Here is an 18213-nt window from a genome sequence, read left to right on the forward strand (position 1 = left end):
AAATATATATATATATATATATATATAATTTGAAACAATCCTTCCATTACTCTTAACCTCATGTTTTATTTGATATATAAGCCTAACAATGGAGAGAATTCATTTTTCTAGAACTGTGTTTAGGACTTTTATATCTATATTAATAGGTGAGATCTACCCATAGTTTTCCTTTGTATTATCTATGTTGGGATTTGGTGAGATGGTTCTGAGACAAATTATTTGGAAATTGTTCCATGTTTGAGGGTTCCTTAGAACAAATTATATATGGGAATTATCTTTTCCTTAGAAGTTTAATATAACTTACCAGGTAGAGCATCTTCTAGGAGTTTTTTGGGGGGAACTAATTGTTTGTATTATATTCAATTTTATCCATGGCTTATTGCCTATTCAGATTTTATTTTTCTTCTCCTTGAGATAATTTTAGTAATTTATATTTTTCTGGAAATAACCATTTCAAACATTCAACTATATTAACATAGTGCTGTACATAGAATTATCATATTAAACAAGTGTTTCAGTATCTGTGTATTTGTATCATGCTTGTCATTTTTAATTTTTTGTATTTGTGCTTTTCTTTCTTTCCTTTTCTTTATTGATTAGGATTCTTGATTAGGATTACAGATCAATTTTCTTCTTCTGTTTAGGTTCGAGATGATCAAACCTTACTTGGAAAAGTCTGTGGCAGTGAAACCCTCTCTCACATTAAATCCATTACTAATAGTATCTGGATCAGGCTTAAAATAGACGCTTCTGTTGTAAGAGCTAGTTTCAGTGCTGTTTATCAAGTCGGTAAGAAAACTCATGCCTTAATTTTTAAATGTCTCATTTGCCTGATTTTAACATTTTCATTTCTTGAAATAATTGAGTAATTTTATGTCCTCCAGTGGTAAGGGGAAAATTCTAATAGTAGTGTTACATTCCATTATGTCCTTCTGCGGAGTGAAGCTTTGCAGTAAAGTTGAGGGCAACAGTCATTTATCTCTGGACAAACACTACTGTCTTTTTCATACTTACAGCGTGTGGAGGTGAATTAACTGGAGAAGGGGTCATCCGCTCGCCCTTTTATCCTAATGTGTATCCAGGAGAAAAGATCTGCAGGTGGACCATCCACCAACCCCAAAGCCAAGTGGTTCTTCTCAACTTCACTGCCTTTGACACGGGAAGTTCTGCCCACTGTGATACAGATTATATTGAGGTGAGAGTAAAACACTTTTGAATATTTGCACTTGATTGGATATTATTAAAAATATTATGTCACGTTTTCCTCAGATCAGTTACATGAAACAAAACTAGTTTATAGGTGCAAAATTCTCAACAAAATTCTAACTAACTGAATCCAGCAGCATATAACGAGGATTATGTACCATGACCGAATGGGATTTATCCCAGGAATGCAAGGTTGGTATCTGTCCAAAAATCAGTCAGTGTAAAATAAAATAAAGGAAAAAAACACAAAAACACCCACATAATTACCTCAGTAGATGCAAGAAAAAAAAAGGAAAAGCATTTGATGAAGTTCCATACCTTTTCATGATAAAAACACTCAACAAACCAAGAATAGAAGGGAACTTCCTTAATCTGATAAAGGGCATCTGTAAAAAAAAACCCACAGCTAACATCATATTTAGTGATGAAACACTAAATGCTTTGCCTCTATGGTCAGTAAAAAGACAAAGATGTCTGTTCTCACCACTTGTATTCAACATTATACTGGAGCGGAGCAGTGGGGCGGCCTTGGGGTCTCCCGGCCCTTCCCGGACTCGGCTCTGGGCTGACGGTGCCCCGCGGCCACGTTAGGGGTTCCCTCTCGGCCGTTTAGGGAGGGCCGCCGGTGCCCTCAGCTGCCTCACCTGGACATGAAGGCTGACCTTCTTGTCTTGACCATGAAACCAGGAATAACCAGGTGACATGAGTTAGTCCCTCCTTTCAGAGGAGTAACCTGCCGTTGCTAGAAACCGCAGGACGGTTCCTACGCTGATGTGGACCCAACCCCAGGAGACACTAAGTGAAAGAAAGCGAAGAGTGGAAAAACGTGTGAGGATGTGCATTGTTGGCAGGTTTTGGGTGTTTTTTTTAAAAGACCCACGAGGGTAGAGATGTCCACGAGCTCGCACAGGCAGAGTCCCTCCCGAAGGGCCAAAACGGGCAGTGAGGAAGCCAGCAGAGATGGGAGGACGGGGACAGGGGCAGGGGAAACAAGTTTGGGCATATTTGAGTGTGTGATCTAAACACACAAAGTCCTTTTATGAGGTTATCACATCATAAAGCGAGAAGGCAACGTTAAAAAAAGAAAAGTGGGCTTTTTCAGCTGGAACCATGATAGTTAATAGATTCATGAGATTGAATTTGTGAGGATAAAATGTTAAAGGTCAGTACTGGAGTATCAATATCTGCTGCAAAGGTTTCGAATCGAAGAGACGACCTGAGTCTTGGAAGCGAGATTGTTTTTGTTTTTGAGGGGAGGAGGGGGAGCCCGGCAAATAGAAGGAGCTCAAGCCCCATTTGTTGAATGAATAAGTAAATGCCTTTCTGCTACAAGAAAAAAACAAACAAACAAACAAAAACCTAGAAATTCTAGTTAGGACAATTAAGCAAGGAAAGGAAATAAAATGCATCCAGAATGAAAAGGAAGGAATACAATTATCTCAATTCACAGATAACATGATGTTGTATATAAAAAATCATAAGGAATCTATACACAAACACACACACACTTAAACTATTAGAACTAATAAACAAATTCAGCAGGTTGTGGGATATAAGATCAAAATATGAAAGTCACTTCTTTTTTATATACTAGCAATGAACAGTTTGAAAATGAAATCAAGGAAACAATTCCATTTACAATAGCAAAAAAGAATAAATATTGCGGAATATAGCTTTAAAAAGACATGTAAAATTTATACTCTGAAAACTACAAGATGTCATTGAAGGAAATTGAAGATCTAAATAAATAGAAAGACATCTCATGTTAATGGATTAGAAGACATAATAATGTTAAGATGGCAGTACTCCTTAAATTTATCTAAAGATTTAATTCAATCTCTACCAAAATCCCAGTGGGCACTTTTGCAGAAATTCACAAGCTGATTGTAAACTTCAATTGGAAATGCAAGGGAAGCAGAATAACCAGAAGCATTGTTGAAAAAGAACAACATTGGTGGAGTCACACTTATGATTTTAAAACTTAGAACAAAACTATAATAATCAAGACAGTGTGTTATTCAGGTGAGGATAAAAATATGGAGCAATGGAACAGAATAGAAAATCCAGAAATAAATTCATACCTTTATGACCAATTGATTTTTGAAAAGGGTGCCAAGACGATTCAATGGGAAAAAGTAGTTTTTTCAAGTGGTGCTGAATGTGCACATACAAAATCACGGAACTGGACTCCTTCCTTACACTATACACAAAAATTAACTCAGAATGGACCATAGACCTAAATTTCATAGCTAAAACTATGAAACTCCTGAAGAAAACATAGGAGTAAATATCTGTGACCTTGGGTTAGGCAAAGCCTTCTTAGATCTGACACAAAAAAATGCAACAAAAGAAAAATTGGACTTCATCGAAATTAAAAACAAATAATCTAATTTTTTAAATGGGCAAAGAATATGAATATATATTTCTTTAAAGAAGATATACAAATAGTCAGTAAACACATGAAAAAGATGCTCAACATCACTAATCATCAGGGAAATACAAATCGAACCACAATGAGATACTGCTTCACACCCGCTAGGATACTATCATCAAGAAGTCAGATAATAACAAGTGTTGAAATTGGAGCCCTTTTACACTTACACACTGCTGGTGAGCATTTAAATGGTACAGCTGCTTTGGAAAACAATTGGTAGTTCCTCAAAAAGTTAAACGCAGAGTTATCATTTGATCCAGCAATTCCACTTCTAGGTATACACCGAAGGGAAACGAAAATACACATCCACACAAAAATTTGTACATGAATGACTTCAGTCGTTATTCATAGTAGCCAAAATGTAAAAACAACCTAAACGTCCATCAATTGATGTGTATTAATAAAATGTGATATAGCCATACAGTGGACTGTTATATGGCGTTAAAAAGAAATGAGGTAATGACACATGATACAAAATGGATGAACTTTGAAAACATTATGCTCAGTGAAAGTAGCTAGTTACAAAAGGCCACATATTGTATGATTTCATTTATTTGAAATGTCCAGAAGAGGCAATCTTATGGAAATAGAAAGTAAATTAGTGGCATCCTGGGGCTGGGGTTTGAGGGAGATGGAGAGCGGCTGCTAAGGGGGATAGAGTTTCTTTCCGGGAGACTAAAATATTCTAAAGTTGATTTTTACTATACTAATAAACATTTTAGAAAAAATTATTTTTGAAGCAGTTTTCCAAAATAAATATCTAACAAAATAAATTTGAACATATCTTTTTTACTTAGATTGGTAGCAGTTCCATTTTGGGTTCTCCTGAAAATAAAAAGTATTGTGGCACAGACATACCTTCGTTTATAACATCCGTGTACAATTTTCTTCATGTCATATTCGTGAAAAGTTCTTCTGCTGAAAATTATGGTTTCATGGCTAAATTTAGTACTGCGGCTTTGGGTAAGAGATTGATTCCCCTACTTTTCCTCTTGGGCTTGTATCAGAATAAGTGAACAATGGAAATAAATTATTATAGAAATTTAATCTACACTACAGATGTGTAGTCATCTACACTGTAAAAATTTTACAGTACACGCAAAGGCAAAGAAAATATATATATTTCCTAACCAGCACATGTCAGTAATTAATTGATGTCTATTAATAAGAGAAAAACTAGGTTATCTTCAGTGACATAGAAGGAACCTTTTTCTTTTTGACCTTTTAAGGGATTATGATCAGATTATTTTATTTGAAATTATTTATTTGTTGGTTACTTGTTCTGATAATTATTATTATTTTTATTTCAACAGCATGTGGAAAAGTTCTTACAGAGTCAACAGGAAGCATTCAAAGTCCTGGCCATCCAAATATCTACCCCCATGGTGTCAACTGTACCTGGCACGTAATAGTCCAACCTGGTCACCTGATTCATCTGAGATTCAGGGAATTTCATCTGGAGTTTCATTACAATTGCACAAAGGACTATCTAGAAGTTTATGACACTGGTTCTCGGACATCTCTTGGGAGGTGAGATTATTTTGTTTTTCGATTTTTAACACAAAAACTTCCTGCCTTCTTGCACTCCTGCTTCAGTGATGGATTTAAAGTCCATCATGTTGTGTTATAAAAACCAGGTGAGATCAACACACTTCTCAGTGACCATTTCTACATCACTACTCACTACTCTGTAGCCCTGGCCATTAGTAATTACCTTTGGGCATGTGGATATACCCACGAAGCCATCACCAAAATCAAGATAATGCACATATCCTTTACCCTCACACCTTCTTCCTGCCCATTACAATTCCTCACTTTGTTCCTCATCCCCAGCCCCAGGAAACCATGAAACTGCTTTCTATCACTGTAACTTAGTTTGCATATTCTGGAATTATATAAAAGTGGCATCATTCTGTATGTGCTCATTTTTCATCTGAGTTTTCTCAGTCAGGCTAATATTTTGTTGAGCTCCTTTGACCTGAGGCTTTACAGTTTTATGAAATATGAAACATTTTGGACCATTAGTTCTTGAAATGCTTTTTCTGTCTCCCCTCCCCTTGGGACTCTGATTACATGTATCTTAGGCCATTTGATGTTGTCCCAGAACTCATTGATATTCTCTTCATTTGATTTTGTGTCTTTGTTCTCTGTGCATTTCATTTTGGAAAGTTTCTATTACTCTGTATTCAGGTGCGCTAATCTTCTTTCCTACAGTGTCTATCTGCTATTAATCCTACCAAATGCATCTTTTCATCTCAGACATGGTAGTTTTCACTTCTGGAAATTCATCTGGGGCCATCTTTTATATCTTCCACATCTCTATTTTACACATTAATTTTTTGCCTCTAGCTTCTTAAATTGGTGGGATACAGTTATAACTATTTTTATGTCTTTGTCTGCTAATTCAGTCCTCTGTGTCATTTCTTGCTACGTTTAGATTGATCAGTTTTTCTTCTCATTATGGGTCATACTTTCCTCCTTCTTTTCATGCTTGGTAATATTTGATAGGATGACACACATTTTCAATTTTGTGTTTGTGCACTGGACACTACTGTATTCTTGGGCTTTGTTTTGGGATGCAGTTAAGTTACTTTGAAACAGTTTGATCATTTCCAGTTTTGCTTTTAAACTCACTTGTCTCCTGTCTCTGAAGAGTCATTGTCCTTCACTGCTTGATAGCCAGTGTCTTGAGAGCCATTGTTCTATCTGTTTTTGTCCAGATTTTCAGTTGTTTCAGATACAAGATTATGTAAATCCAGCCCCTGTTATTACCTCTTTGTTGGAAATAGATATCTCCTGATTCCTTTTTCCCCTTCTTTTTGTATTTCTTTTTCTTTTTCCTCATCCATTTGTTGTTGTTGTTGTTGTTTTGTTTGTTTGTTTTTGCGGTATGTGGGTCTCTCAATGCTGTGGCCTCTCCCGCTGTGGAGCACAGGCTCCGGACGCGCAGGCTCAGTGGCCATGGCTCACGGGCCCAGCCGTTCCGCGGCATGTGGAATGTTCCCGGACCGGGGCACGAACCCATGTCCCATGCATCAGCGGGCGGACTCTCAACCAGTGCGCCACCAGGAAAGCCCTCCTCATCCATTTCTTAAACATTTTTCTTTATCCATTATTTCCTTGAACTTATTTTTTCCCCCAGTTTTATTCTTCCTCTTCATTTTTTGATCTTTCTTGTCTTAATCTTTAAGTTTTTAAAATTCCTTCTTTTTTTCTATTTCTTTTTTATACTTGACTTGTAATCACTGAAAAATACATAATTTTTGCTGAATGACATAAACTACAATGATCTAGTCCAAATTTGGCAGACATGGGCATATAGAGAGACATTTTGGATATTAATTAATTCATCTACCTTTGTTTTGATCAAGATATTGTCATTTTTAACACTGAAATGGTATTATACACCTTTTCTTTTCCTTTTTCTTTTACAGAAATTAACTCATCTATTTCCCATATTTAATACTTTGTCTTATTTTGGTTTCTATTTTTTTCCCCCTGTCATTCCATTAAGGTACTTTTACCAAGTGTTCTCTGAATTGAGATTTCTATTTTCTAGCCACTCCTTCTTATAAATGTTTCTCTAGATAAAAGCTCATGACATAATGTCTTTTAGCTTTACTACAAGAGTTTTTCTGAGTAAAATTGTTTTCTTCAGCAAAAACTTGACATGGTTTAGTAAACAAACTCTTACCTGTGCATACGCCAGCTGGGTAAAGACAGTAGATTCCACCTGTCTAAGGCTCACTATTCCAGGCACTGTTCTAAGTTCTTTATGTACAGTGTATTAACTCATACAGTTCTCAAAACAACTCTATGAAGTAGGTGGTGTCATCACCCCCATTTTACAGATGGGAAAACTGAGGCATAGATGTTGAGTCCTCTGCCCAAAGTCATAACGCCTCTAAGAGATAGACCTGACTCTAGAGTCTGTGCTCTCTGAGTTTATAATACATGGTTTTCCTTTGTGGCATAAGTGTGTTGATTACATTTCTATGAATAAGTTCAGTAATGTGTGGTATGGTGACTCCTATAGCTCGTAATTTCTAATTTCATTGAACTTCTGTTACAAGTCACACAGCTAAGCACATACATAAAACCACCTAAAGGAAGTAATCATGAATTGGATGATCTTTAGCAACTTTGTAAATGGTTTGTGCTTGAAATGTACTTGTTTTTTAAGGTTAATAGGGGATATTATTGTTGTTATTTTTTTTATATGTCCTAATTTGGGATACATCATTTCAAGCATACTGAAAGTTTTTCAACCTGTGTTCTTTCTTGGTTTCAAATAGATATTGTGGAAAATCCATCCCACCCTCTCTTACCAGTAGTGACAACTCATTAATGCTTACATTTGTGGCTGACTCTGACCTTGCTTATGAAGGCTTTTTAGTAAACTATGAAGCAATTGATGCATCAGCAGGTAATAAAATAGCATTGTATGCTTGGTTTCTCTTACTGCATTAAAGGGTAGTACTGTGAGAATACTTCATGCCAAAATCTGTGACATAATGAAAGATGCTTTTAGAATAAAGTGTAGTGACTTAAGTGCCTTCCATGTTAAATATAGAGTAATGAAAAGGTAAGAGTGTTTTATCAATGTTAAATTTTCTAATTCTGGTAATTGTACTCTGATTTTGTAAGAGAATGTTTATGTTCTTAGGAATAATAAAGCGATGGGAGCAAAATATACGTATGTAGTAAATCTGAGTAAAAGGAATTTGGGAGCTTTTTCTTACAACTTTTCTGTGAGTTTAAAATTCTGTCAAAATTAAGTGTTACAAAAGAGACCAAACACTTATTTTAAGAAATTAGAGAAGGGGAGGGTGGGACGAATTGGGAGATTAGGTTTGACATAAATACACTACCGCGTGTAAAATAGATAGCTGGTGGGAACCTGCTGTAGCGCACAGGGAGCTCAGCTCGGTGCTCTGTGATGACCTAGATGGGGGAGAGGAGGGGAGGGAGGTCCAGGAGGGAGGGGATATAGGTATACATAAAGCTGATTCACTTCATTGTACAGCAGAAACTAACACAACATTGTAAAGCAATTTTATTTTACTCCAATAAAAAATAAAAAGAGAAAGAACTTAGAAAAAGGACAACAGAATAAGAAACTACTACATGTAATTCGATGGCAGAAAATGAAAGATTTTTTGTCAAAATGTGCATTTCTAAAGTTGACTTAATGAAATTGAATCTTTTCAGCTTCTTTCCTTCTAGTGTATTTTTCCTATTACTTAATTCTCATCATTACTCTGCTCTTTGCAAATGCAGTGTGAGAAACAAACACCCTTTGCCAGCAGGGTCTTTGAGCTCATGCATAAACCAGAGGTGCTCCCAGCCCCAGAACCTATGGGATTTAGGAGGGTGCCATGTTTTCTTAGGCTCCTGTTCCCACCTGGGATGTGTACCTTTTTAGGGAGTCTGGGTTTTCCTTTTGCATAATATTTAGAAAGATAGTTCATGGACCAAAATACTAGGCAGTGTAGACATACAGGGTGTGGGGGTGTGTGACTGAGCTTCCCAAGCATTTCACACCTTTGATTGTCCCAGAAACATGTAATTCTCGGAAGCTTAAGGAAGTACTGAGAGCGTTTCCCTGTACCAGATGTGCTCCCTCTGACACCGTCCTGCATCCAGAACTCCCCAGCCTCTCATCTCTTAAAGCCCGCACTCCCTTAAAAAAAAAAAAAAAAAAAAAAGGTAAATTAATCTTCCCCTTGGAGTTTCCACCAATTTCTCACTTATTTCCTCTCAGAGCAGCTGGCCACTATTGTTCATTTCAGGCTGTTCTCTGTAATAGGTCAAGTTCTGTTTTGGAAGCGTGGCTTTAGATTTCTCCAGGATCCTGAGTGTGAGAAAATCATACACCTTTCTCTCCTGTGGGCTCCACTCTCGAGATAGTTCATTATCCAGCTCCAGCACCTGGGAAATTGGATCCCCAGCAGTTACAGTTGGTTATGTTATGTGATTGACATGTTTACTGGACTTCGTTCAGATTTTTCACATCCAATGACCAATACCGGCTTCTCAAGAAATTCTAGTTGCACACAATTTTCCATACTTTTGTGGTTTTATATGCCTCATATTTTTGGCCCAAACCACAGCTGAATATTAGATTAGGATTTGGAGCAAGTCACTTGAACTGTCTGGGCCATAGTTTTCTCATCTGTAAAATTAAGGGATTGGATCTGATGATCTTTGGGATGTCTTCTGCCTTTAATCAACTATGAACACAAGTTTAATTTGCTGCATGAATAAACTAGCTGTAACTCAGATAACAAACGATACAGGTGGGACCTCCTAAAATATTATGGAAATCTTTGTAACAATATGCAGTATCTCTGCAATGACTCACACAGCCTCGCTAAAACCACGCTGTTTTGTAAAGCAGTATCTAGTGCAATAGGAGTAATCTGGCAGGGAGGATGATAAATTTTAATTCAGAAAGATAAGATACAGGTAAAATAAAAGTAAGTTCTGAGAAAGGAAAGAAGCAAGCGGGACAGAAAAGAAAACTGACAAAGAAAAGACAGGTGATGAGAGAGAAGGGCATCCTGAGGTGGCAAACCCTAAAGGCTCTGCAATCCGCCTCCCCGTGAGGTCATCGCTACTCTGGCCGTGTTTGGTCCAGACAGGGCTGAAATCACAGACAAGGAAGCGTTTGCTTTCCACCCCTTGGCTGAGCCTGGCTGGTCTCTGTGCGCCTGCCCTTTGCTGGATGATTTCATCAGCCTGACTACCACGGTCAGATATTCTAAACAGCAATCTAATCACTGGATCCGGGAGGCCGTGCGGCACCCTAATCTTATCATTTAGGAGCCCGTCTCAGTTTCCCATAGAGGAGGACACGAGGGATGGGCTCTCATGAATTGCTGAGGGCGCCCCTGAAGGACTGCTCAGGGGAGGACGGCTCAGGAGACTGATGTGCAGGTCGGGCTGGTCACAGCCAGGCGGGCAGCCCGAGTCTGAGTTCGCTGCCCACCTGGAAAGAGGGGGGTGGTGGGATGCTTTCTGTTCAGCTGTCATCTTATTTTTGACATTTTCTGCAGTGTTAGGGAAAAGTGTCAACGGACGCTCAGTCACTGGCCCTCATCCTATCTTACTGCTTTAGCAAAAGTTATCTTTAGGCACTAATGACAGTCCTGGGTTGTTGGCTTTTAGTCCATTGGCACCACAGGTGTGAGTTTCTCTGCCGTTTCCTGCCTTCATCTGGTAAAGGTTAAATTTCCTGACTTGAATCCAGTTACTTTTCCATCTGTAGTTGTCCCATGGGGCTGTGATGTCAGCCCCTAAATATGTGTGTGGGAGGAAAGAGATTGACTTCTGCTCCTTGCTTGACTCCCTCCCCCATCAGCGTTTCTGCTTTCATCCAGATGTGCCTGGGGCAATAGAGACAAAGACCTAACTAGAAAATGCTGGCGGCTAGAACCCCTTAAGAATTTCTTAGTAACTGATTTATGAACCCGGGGTTTAAATGTTTGCTCATTTAACGTACAAAATATTTGAATTCGGAGACAATATACTTGATTAGTTAGCTTTAATTTAAACTGTAATTTTATTTTCTATCAACATCTACTGCATATATGTCAGTATACTCCTACCAAGAGGGGACTTTAAAAGGATAAGAAAGAATAGAGAAACGTACCTGACACACTTTCCACTTTAACATTAGAAGAAAACCTGTATAACCTCTAGTCTAGTGTTTTTCAAACGTTGAAGCATTCATGACTCCTCAGTGGGTCATGATACTATCTTACCAGATTGCTACCTACATTTGCGAAAAGTATGGAATAGAATAGAAAAGAATAGACTAGAAAATATCAGAGCTTATCATGAAGGGTTTGGTGTTACTCCACGAAACCTCTTTGCATTATCTGTGTATGTGCATGATTGATGTAAATGTATTTTTATGGTGTGCCAGAAAACTCAAAACACTAATCTAGTCTCATTACCTTATCTAGTCCAATTACCTGATTTTTCAAATGAGGAAAATTGAAGTCCAGCATTGAACTTATCCCCCCAAGAGCACCCAGCTAAGTTGGTTTAGAAGCCATACACAGGCAGTCCAGTTCAAGCATGGAATTCATTTGTTTTACCAAATCTAGACGTTCTTAGAAAAGCTCTCGATGCCCTGCACATGGGGGTGGCTGGTAACATTCCATTCAGAGCTACCGTAGAACGGCAGTGGGCTTTTCCTAGTTTTTGCTAGGGGAAGAGCTTTACAATTGTTTGGGGAAATGTCCAGGAAGTATCAGAAGCACATCAACATTAGGTTAAAAGTCGGCCCTGGGCTTCCCTGGTGGCACAGTGGTTGAGAGTCCGCCTGCCGATGCAGGGAACTAGGGTTCATGCCCCGGTCTGGGAAGATCCCACATGCCGCGGAGCGGCTGGGCCCGTGAGCCATGGCCGCTGAGCCTGCGTGGGCTTTCGCGTCCTTCTCATTCCCCGCTCAGAGTTCCCACCTAGCCGGCAGTGGGTGTTTAGTGCTGTTTTTCATCCATCACCCTGGATCTGAGCCCAGAAGAGGCATCTAAGAGTGAGAAGTCAAGAAATGATTACCAGAAGGGAAAACGAGGGTTTCTTTAGAAGAAATGCATAGAGAGAGTCTGTTTCTATTTTAAAACTTCAATCCGGCAGAGCAGTGTTCTCAAACTCTAGTGTTCATTGGATGCTCGAGGTGGGGTTTTCTTGTTACAGATTCAGGTATCAGAACCCCACCCAGGTATTCTGATTCACGCAGGGCTAGGGTAGGTTTTCACCAAGCAATTCAAGTGGTTCTAATGAAACTTTGCATTTCATCAGAGACGCTGAAAGTCAAGTCCTAGCATATAAATTGCTGTAGAATTACAACTGAGGTGTAATGGTGGATTGGGCTGTAACTGCTCATGGGGGAAAGTACTTTCTATTATTCGGTGAAAGAAAGGCTGAAGGTGAAGTCAGAGCCTCGGTTCTAGTCCCAGCCTCGCTGCTAACTTGGAAAGCTTTGGGCAAGTCACAAGCCTCTCCGATTCTTTCTGTCCAACTTGAATTCTGTATTTTCTGCTCTGAGATATTCAGATATTTTTAAGGATTTTTAAGTACGTCTATTGATCTCTTAAAGATTTACTTTCTCATTGGTCAGTAGTTTCTCATGTTTTTGTAGATACGGGTTTCCCAGCACTTCCCAGCTCAGTAGATTTATCTTATTTAATTTATCACATTTCTCAGTTCTTAGAATAAAAATGCTAAACAGAACATTGTGATATTCTTAGTTTTCTACTCACCTTCATTTCTAAATTGACATTTCATGCTTAGAGAAACCAGGGATTCATAAAGACCACAGGATTTGGAAAGGAAGCACTTGGGGTTGAATTTTATCTTTGTCGTGTCTGAACTAAGTGATTTTCAGAGCTTAACCTCCAGGAGTCTCATATCCTTCACCTGTACCTTCATCTGTAAGAAGTGGAGGTTATAATGCCTGGCTGTATCACATAGTTGGGGAAGATAAAATGAGACATTTTCTGTGAAAATTATGTAATAGGTGTAAACCGCCATGATTGTGCCAGATTTACAATAGAATTACTGCTATCCAAGTACAGTTTTACAATAGCTGCTCTAGTGATTTAGCTTATATTCATGTTCATTAAAATTGGTCATCGATATGGGAAAAGAAAAAGCCATGACCGTGACCACCTAGCAGAAAATTGTAGGCAAATGTTAAATTTGGGTTAGGGAGGCTTCTTCTTTCCTCGTGAAGAAATTGAACCTGTAATTTTATATTCTCTCAAGTCTTCACTTTGAAGGTTGTTAAACCAAATATGCCAATAAAAGCAGATGGCGGTTCCGGGGTTCATTAGAAAATCTGAGGTCATAGGTATTCACGTAAACACAAGAAGTGATTTCAGAAAGCACCACCTATAGGTGGATCCCTAGTGTGATTGACTAATCACAAAAGTTATCTCACAAGCCAAAGCAGGGAGGTGGTGGAGCAGCTACCCATAATCTAGGGTCTCCCTAGGAGACACATTCTTCTATCTACAGGGTCAGTTTATCCTACTCCCGTCACCCAAATCGCATGGGGCGATACCATCATTGCTTTTTGAGTTGGAGGATTATCTGTGTTTTGAATTTTCCCTTGGATAATGAGCTGAATGCTATGTTACTAACACTTATTTAAAGGTGCTTAGTAGAGGCAGACACACCTTGTGATTTTTAGAAAAATACGGTTTTGTGATTTTGTAGTGGTCCACAGCAGATGTTTGTGTACTTCCTCTTTTCTTTCTTTTTCCTTTTGAAGTTGGTCAGAAAGAAAGATGTGAGAGGCCTACTAATAGCTGTCTTTGATCTTCGGAGATGTGTTTTTCCACTGCTAGTTCAGTTGAATTTAGTGGATGGAAGAAATCTACTTTTCTTCTTCGTCTCTTTGTAAATGTTGTTAGACCATAATAAAGGGCAAACTGCCATTGGATGTGAGTTTTCCTTTGGCTACATAAGATATAAACAAAAGGCATTTTTCATGTTTGTATCTTGTGTCGATGTAAGAAGCATCATGGCAACACGTGAATATCCTTTTATGGGAATATATTCAACTTTAGTTATTTGTGGTTTATTGCAAAGCATAAGAGGAAGCCAAAGTCTAGCATATTCTCAGTATACTGCCTCAGCATAAGCCTACTGATACTTCCCAGTATCAATATTATTCTATAAACAGCAGTTTATACTGTCAAGGGAAGTACACGTGAACATTGTACAGATTTCAGAGTCAGATAAGAGGACTTACTAACCTTTCAAGAAACAAGTACATTAAGTTTAGAGAACCATTGTTTTTCTCTCTGTAATACAAATTAGATATGTGAAGCTCATAAAACTACAGTCAAATTTTCACATTAAATATTCTATCATTTAATATTTGTAGCAGGTGTACCTGCTCCAGCCTAGCAGGAGCTACCCTCCTCTGGCATGACTTTCGAAGTCTCACCCCATGCTTGCCCAGTCCAGGCTCTGGCAGGAGTTCACAGGGAACTTTCCGCACATGCCTGGTTCCCCTCTCTGTAAGTGTCTTCCTCACTGGAGCAGCGCCAGTGCCTTTGGAAGCCCTATGCTCTGATCCCTGCTTCCTCAGCTCAACAGGACTGTCATTCACTACTTTGGCTTCAGCTGTGGTCAGAAAATTCTTGGCCCAGATAAAAAGCCAAGGAAATCAAGACTCCTACCTCATGAATTTTCTTTCTGTCAAGGATTGCAGTCTTGGACTGCCTGTGGTCCAGTGCCTCCTATATTTTGTCCAGTTTTATAGCTGTTATGGAGAGGGGCTAGTCTAGTATTAGTTACTTGCCATGGCTGGAAACAGATTCCTATAACTTAAATTTAGTAAACATTATAAAATATTAAAGAATCACAATATACCCAGGAGAGAGGACAGGGGAAAATGAGGTGAGAAAAGTGGAAGGAGTAGGGATGGCGTAGAGACAAGGGTAGGAAGTTAGATACTTGTCCCCCACTTCTTAGTTTTCAGCACATCAAGTAATATAATTTTAACAAATATTTATTAGATGTGATCTGGGCCGGGTACTGTGGTGACAATTAATAAAGGTTAACAAGGTCCCATTCATATCTCAATGAATGAGAGGAAAGGCTTAGTAGAGGAAATATACTCACATAAACACAATCACAATAAAATATATATTGGGGGTTCAGATTGCAATTTGCATAAAGTTTTATTGAGCACAAGGACATTAATTCTGTTTGATCAGGAAATGTTTCACAGAGGAAGTGATATTTGAATTTGACTTTGAATGATGGGTAAGAGTTTATTTGTTATAGGTGTGTTGGGGAAGGAGGGCAGGTTGTCAGATACAGCGTGTTAAAGTGAACAGCGTGAAGATCATTTGAATACCTCAGGGACCGTTTTTTACCTTTGTGCCAACAATGGAAAAGAAGCGTGATGTGTAAATCAGAATTTCAGTAGGGATTCACACCCACCTACCCGTTACAAGCACTACAATAATCACTTGCATATGGACAAGGTACAGGGAAATTACTCAGCATTACCTCTCAAAATTTTTCATTAAAATTTCCTTTACTTGGGAACCTGATTATACAGGCCATTCTCCTGCAGACTCATTCCAAGTTGCATTGAAAATACTCAGTGCAATTGTATCTCCCCTCTGGGGGTAGAGTGGGAAAGCAAGGAGCAGTATCATTTTAAGAACAAGTGAAACGGGCAGAGAATTCGCTCTCGATATTTGATTTATTGGCTAAAGCTATTTGACTGCAGGGGTGGTCAATTAGTCTGTAAGTTCGTCAGCTCAGGGAGACTGGGTCACAGCCTTCACTTACTGTCCATTTGATCCATAAATTTTTATCTTAGTAATACTCATTAGTGGATCTGAAATACTTAATATACCATCTCTTCACACACATTCCTGCCCCTCTCCTGCTCTCCCCTGCTTTTTCTCTGCCTTTTCCCTTCCTTGTTTTCTCCCTTCCTTCCTCCCTCCCTTCCTTCTTTTCTTATTTGACCCTTGAAGAAATATCTTGGCAGACTGTAGAAAAGTATAGAAGTATATACAACATTCATCCCTCAAGTTAAATATCACTGTCAACTCCTTCAATAAATTAAGCCTTGATTACTTGCTGTTTAAAATCGAGTAAACCAAATGCATGGTGAATGCCAGTTCTCTGAAGGCTGTACATAGGTAGGAGAACCTGTAGTATTTCCTGTGCATCTCTGTGCTCTCAACGCCAGTGGTTCCTCTTTTCTTTTCTGAGTATGATTATACAGCTGCAACTGGGGGAAATAGCACACCTGAACATCCTCATTTTCTTTTTTTTATTCATCATAAAGTATAATAGTTTATTCTCCTCCAAAACCTGTCAGTCAAAGACCTGTGTCTACTCCTGGATCCTAGATTTATGTTATTACCGGATCCAATTGAAGATACATTAAGAATGCATTGAAACCAGACTTTCTTTGGAAAATATCTCAGATTTGGAGGCATTTGGAGTGGGTTGGTTAGTGACTAGAGGACTGAATAGGTCAACGGTTAAAGTAGAACAGTTAGTCGTTATCTAGGACATAAACGTATCCAGGTACTATCTAAACGTTTCATATGAGCGATCTCATTTATTCCTCACAGTTATGCTCTGCTTTTCTTACACTTTTCTGTTCTATTTCGAAGCATAATGATGGTCACTACCATTTACTGAGCACGTAGCACGTCCAAGTCCTTTAATTGCATTATATCTCTGACGCTTGGGTGTGCACTCAAAGATAGTTACAACTCCGTCTTAGAGATGAGGGTCAGAGAAGTGAAGCAACTCGCCTAAAGTTGTACAGTTTGTCATTGTTTGAGCTGGGCGTTGATTCAAGGTCACTCTGATCCCTGGGTCTCATCTCCTATTTATCACCCTGTGGCTGAGTACCAGCTTTGTCATTTCTCATAAATTCATGCTTTGACAAAAACCATTTTGAAAGAAGGGTGCAAAACGAAGAACAGAGCTGAATTATTGCTAGACCTCCCCCTGTGATTTCTGCAGTTGAGCCTAATTTTTAATGTTTATGATAATTTGCATGGATTAAAAAAATTATAGCACTTCCAAGAACCAAAAAGTCGCGATTATATGTAACAAATTCCACTACACAGCTTAGGTTTACTATTAGTAATTGTTTCTGCCTTTGAGACCAAAAACTTTGTTCTGAAAGGAAATCATTCTTTGAACATCCCCGAATGGCCTATTGAAAATCAAGTATTTTGGCAAAAATTAATGAAGTGTATATTACTGAATGGTAAATGTAGTATAATATTTTTTATTTCCTCTCTTGTGATCTGTTTCTTTTCACAGCATGCTTGGAAGACTATACAGGTGAATCTGGGACTTTCACTTCTCCAAACTTCCCCAGTAATTATCCCAACAACTTAGAATGCATTTATAGGATCACGGTGAAGACCAGCCAACAGATTGCATTGCACTTCACAAACTTCTCCTTGGAGGAGGCCATCAGGGGAACTTGTGTAGCAGATTATGTGGAAATCAGGTGAGCACCTTTATTTCGTCATAATTTGTTCGTTATTTATTTTCATTCATAATCTTTCTTGGAAAGGTTAAGGAAAAAATATAGAAATTTTCTGTAAAGCTCCCTTTTGTGCTCTTTCTTGCAAGATAGAAAGTTTGTCATTCTATCCTGCTGAACTGAATGAATAAGCATTTTCAGAACTCTAATGGAAAACTGATGAACTCATAAAAGTGCTAACAAAAGATCAAGATTAAAAAAAATGCATTACATGGGACTGAGTGAACCGATGAGGACGATTATAATTTTTGTGACTTTCTGTTTGAATAAAAATAAATAAATAAAGAATAAAGTTTGTCATTTGGAACCTGGCTTAACAGTAGGAAAAGAGAAAATTGCATAAGATTCAGTGGTTATTTAGAAGTGATTATTTTATTGGGAATATTTAAAAATAAACTCTGAATTTTATTTGGGCAGAGTAAACAGATATACTACTGGTCTGAAATTAGACACTTGCAATTCAGGTACTGAATACCTACTTTATGTAAAATCAGTTTAAGTTTTAGGCTGT

The 18213-nt window shown here is 38.3% G+C and overlaps 1 protein-coding gene across 1 annotated transcript in view; it reads left to right on the forward strand.

Annotated features, from left to right (window-relative positions):
- Window positions 1-18213, forward strand: part of CUBN (cubilin) — a 266372-nt gene that overhangs the window by 44109 nt on the left and 204050 nt on the right. The window contains exons 18-23 of the mRNA XM_033403470.2: window positions 645-789; window positions 1017-1195; window positions 4438-4603; window positions 4954-5170; window positions 7936-8066; window positions 17474-17666. Of these exons, the coding sequence (XP_033259361.2) occupies window positions 645-789; window positions 1017-1195; window positions 4438-4603; window positions 4954-5170; window positions 7936-8066; window positions 17474-17666 (1031 nt within the window). The remainder of the gene's footprint in view (window positions 1-644; window positions 790-1016; window positions 1196-4437; window positions 4604-4953; window positions 5171-7935; window positions 8067-17473; window positions 17667-18213) is intronic.

Source organism: Orcinus orca, chromosome 2 (assembly GCF_937001465.1).
Source record: "Orcinus orca chromosome 2, mOrcOrc1.1, whole genome shotgun sequence".
In the NCBI taxonomy this organism is placed as follows: Eukaryota; Metazoa; Chordata; class Mammalia; order Artiodactyla; family Delphinidae; genus Orcinus; species Orcinus orca.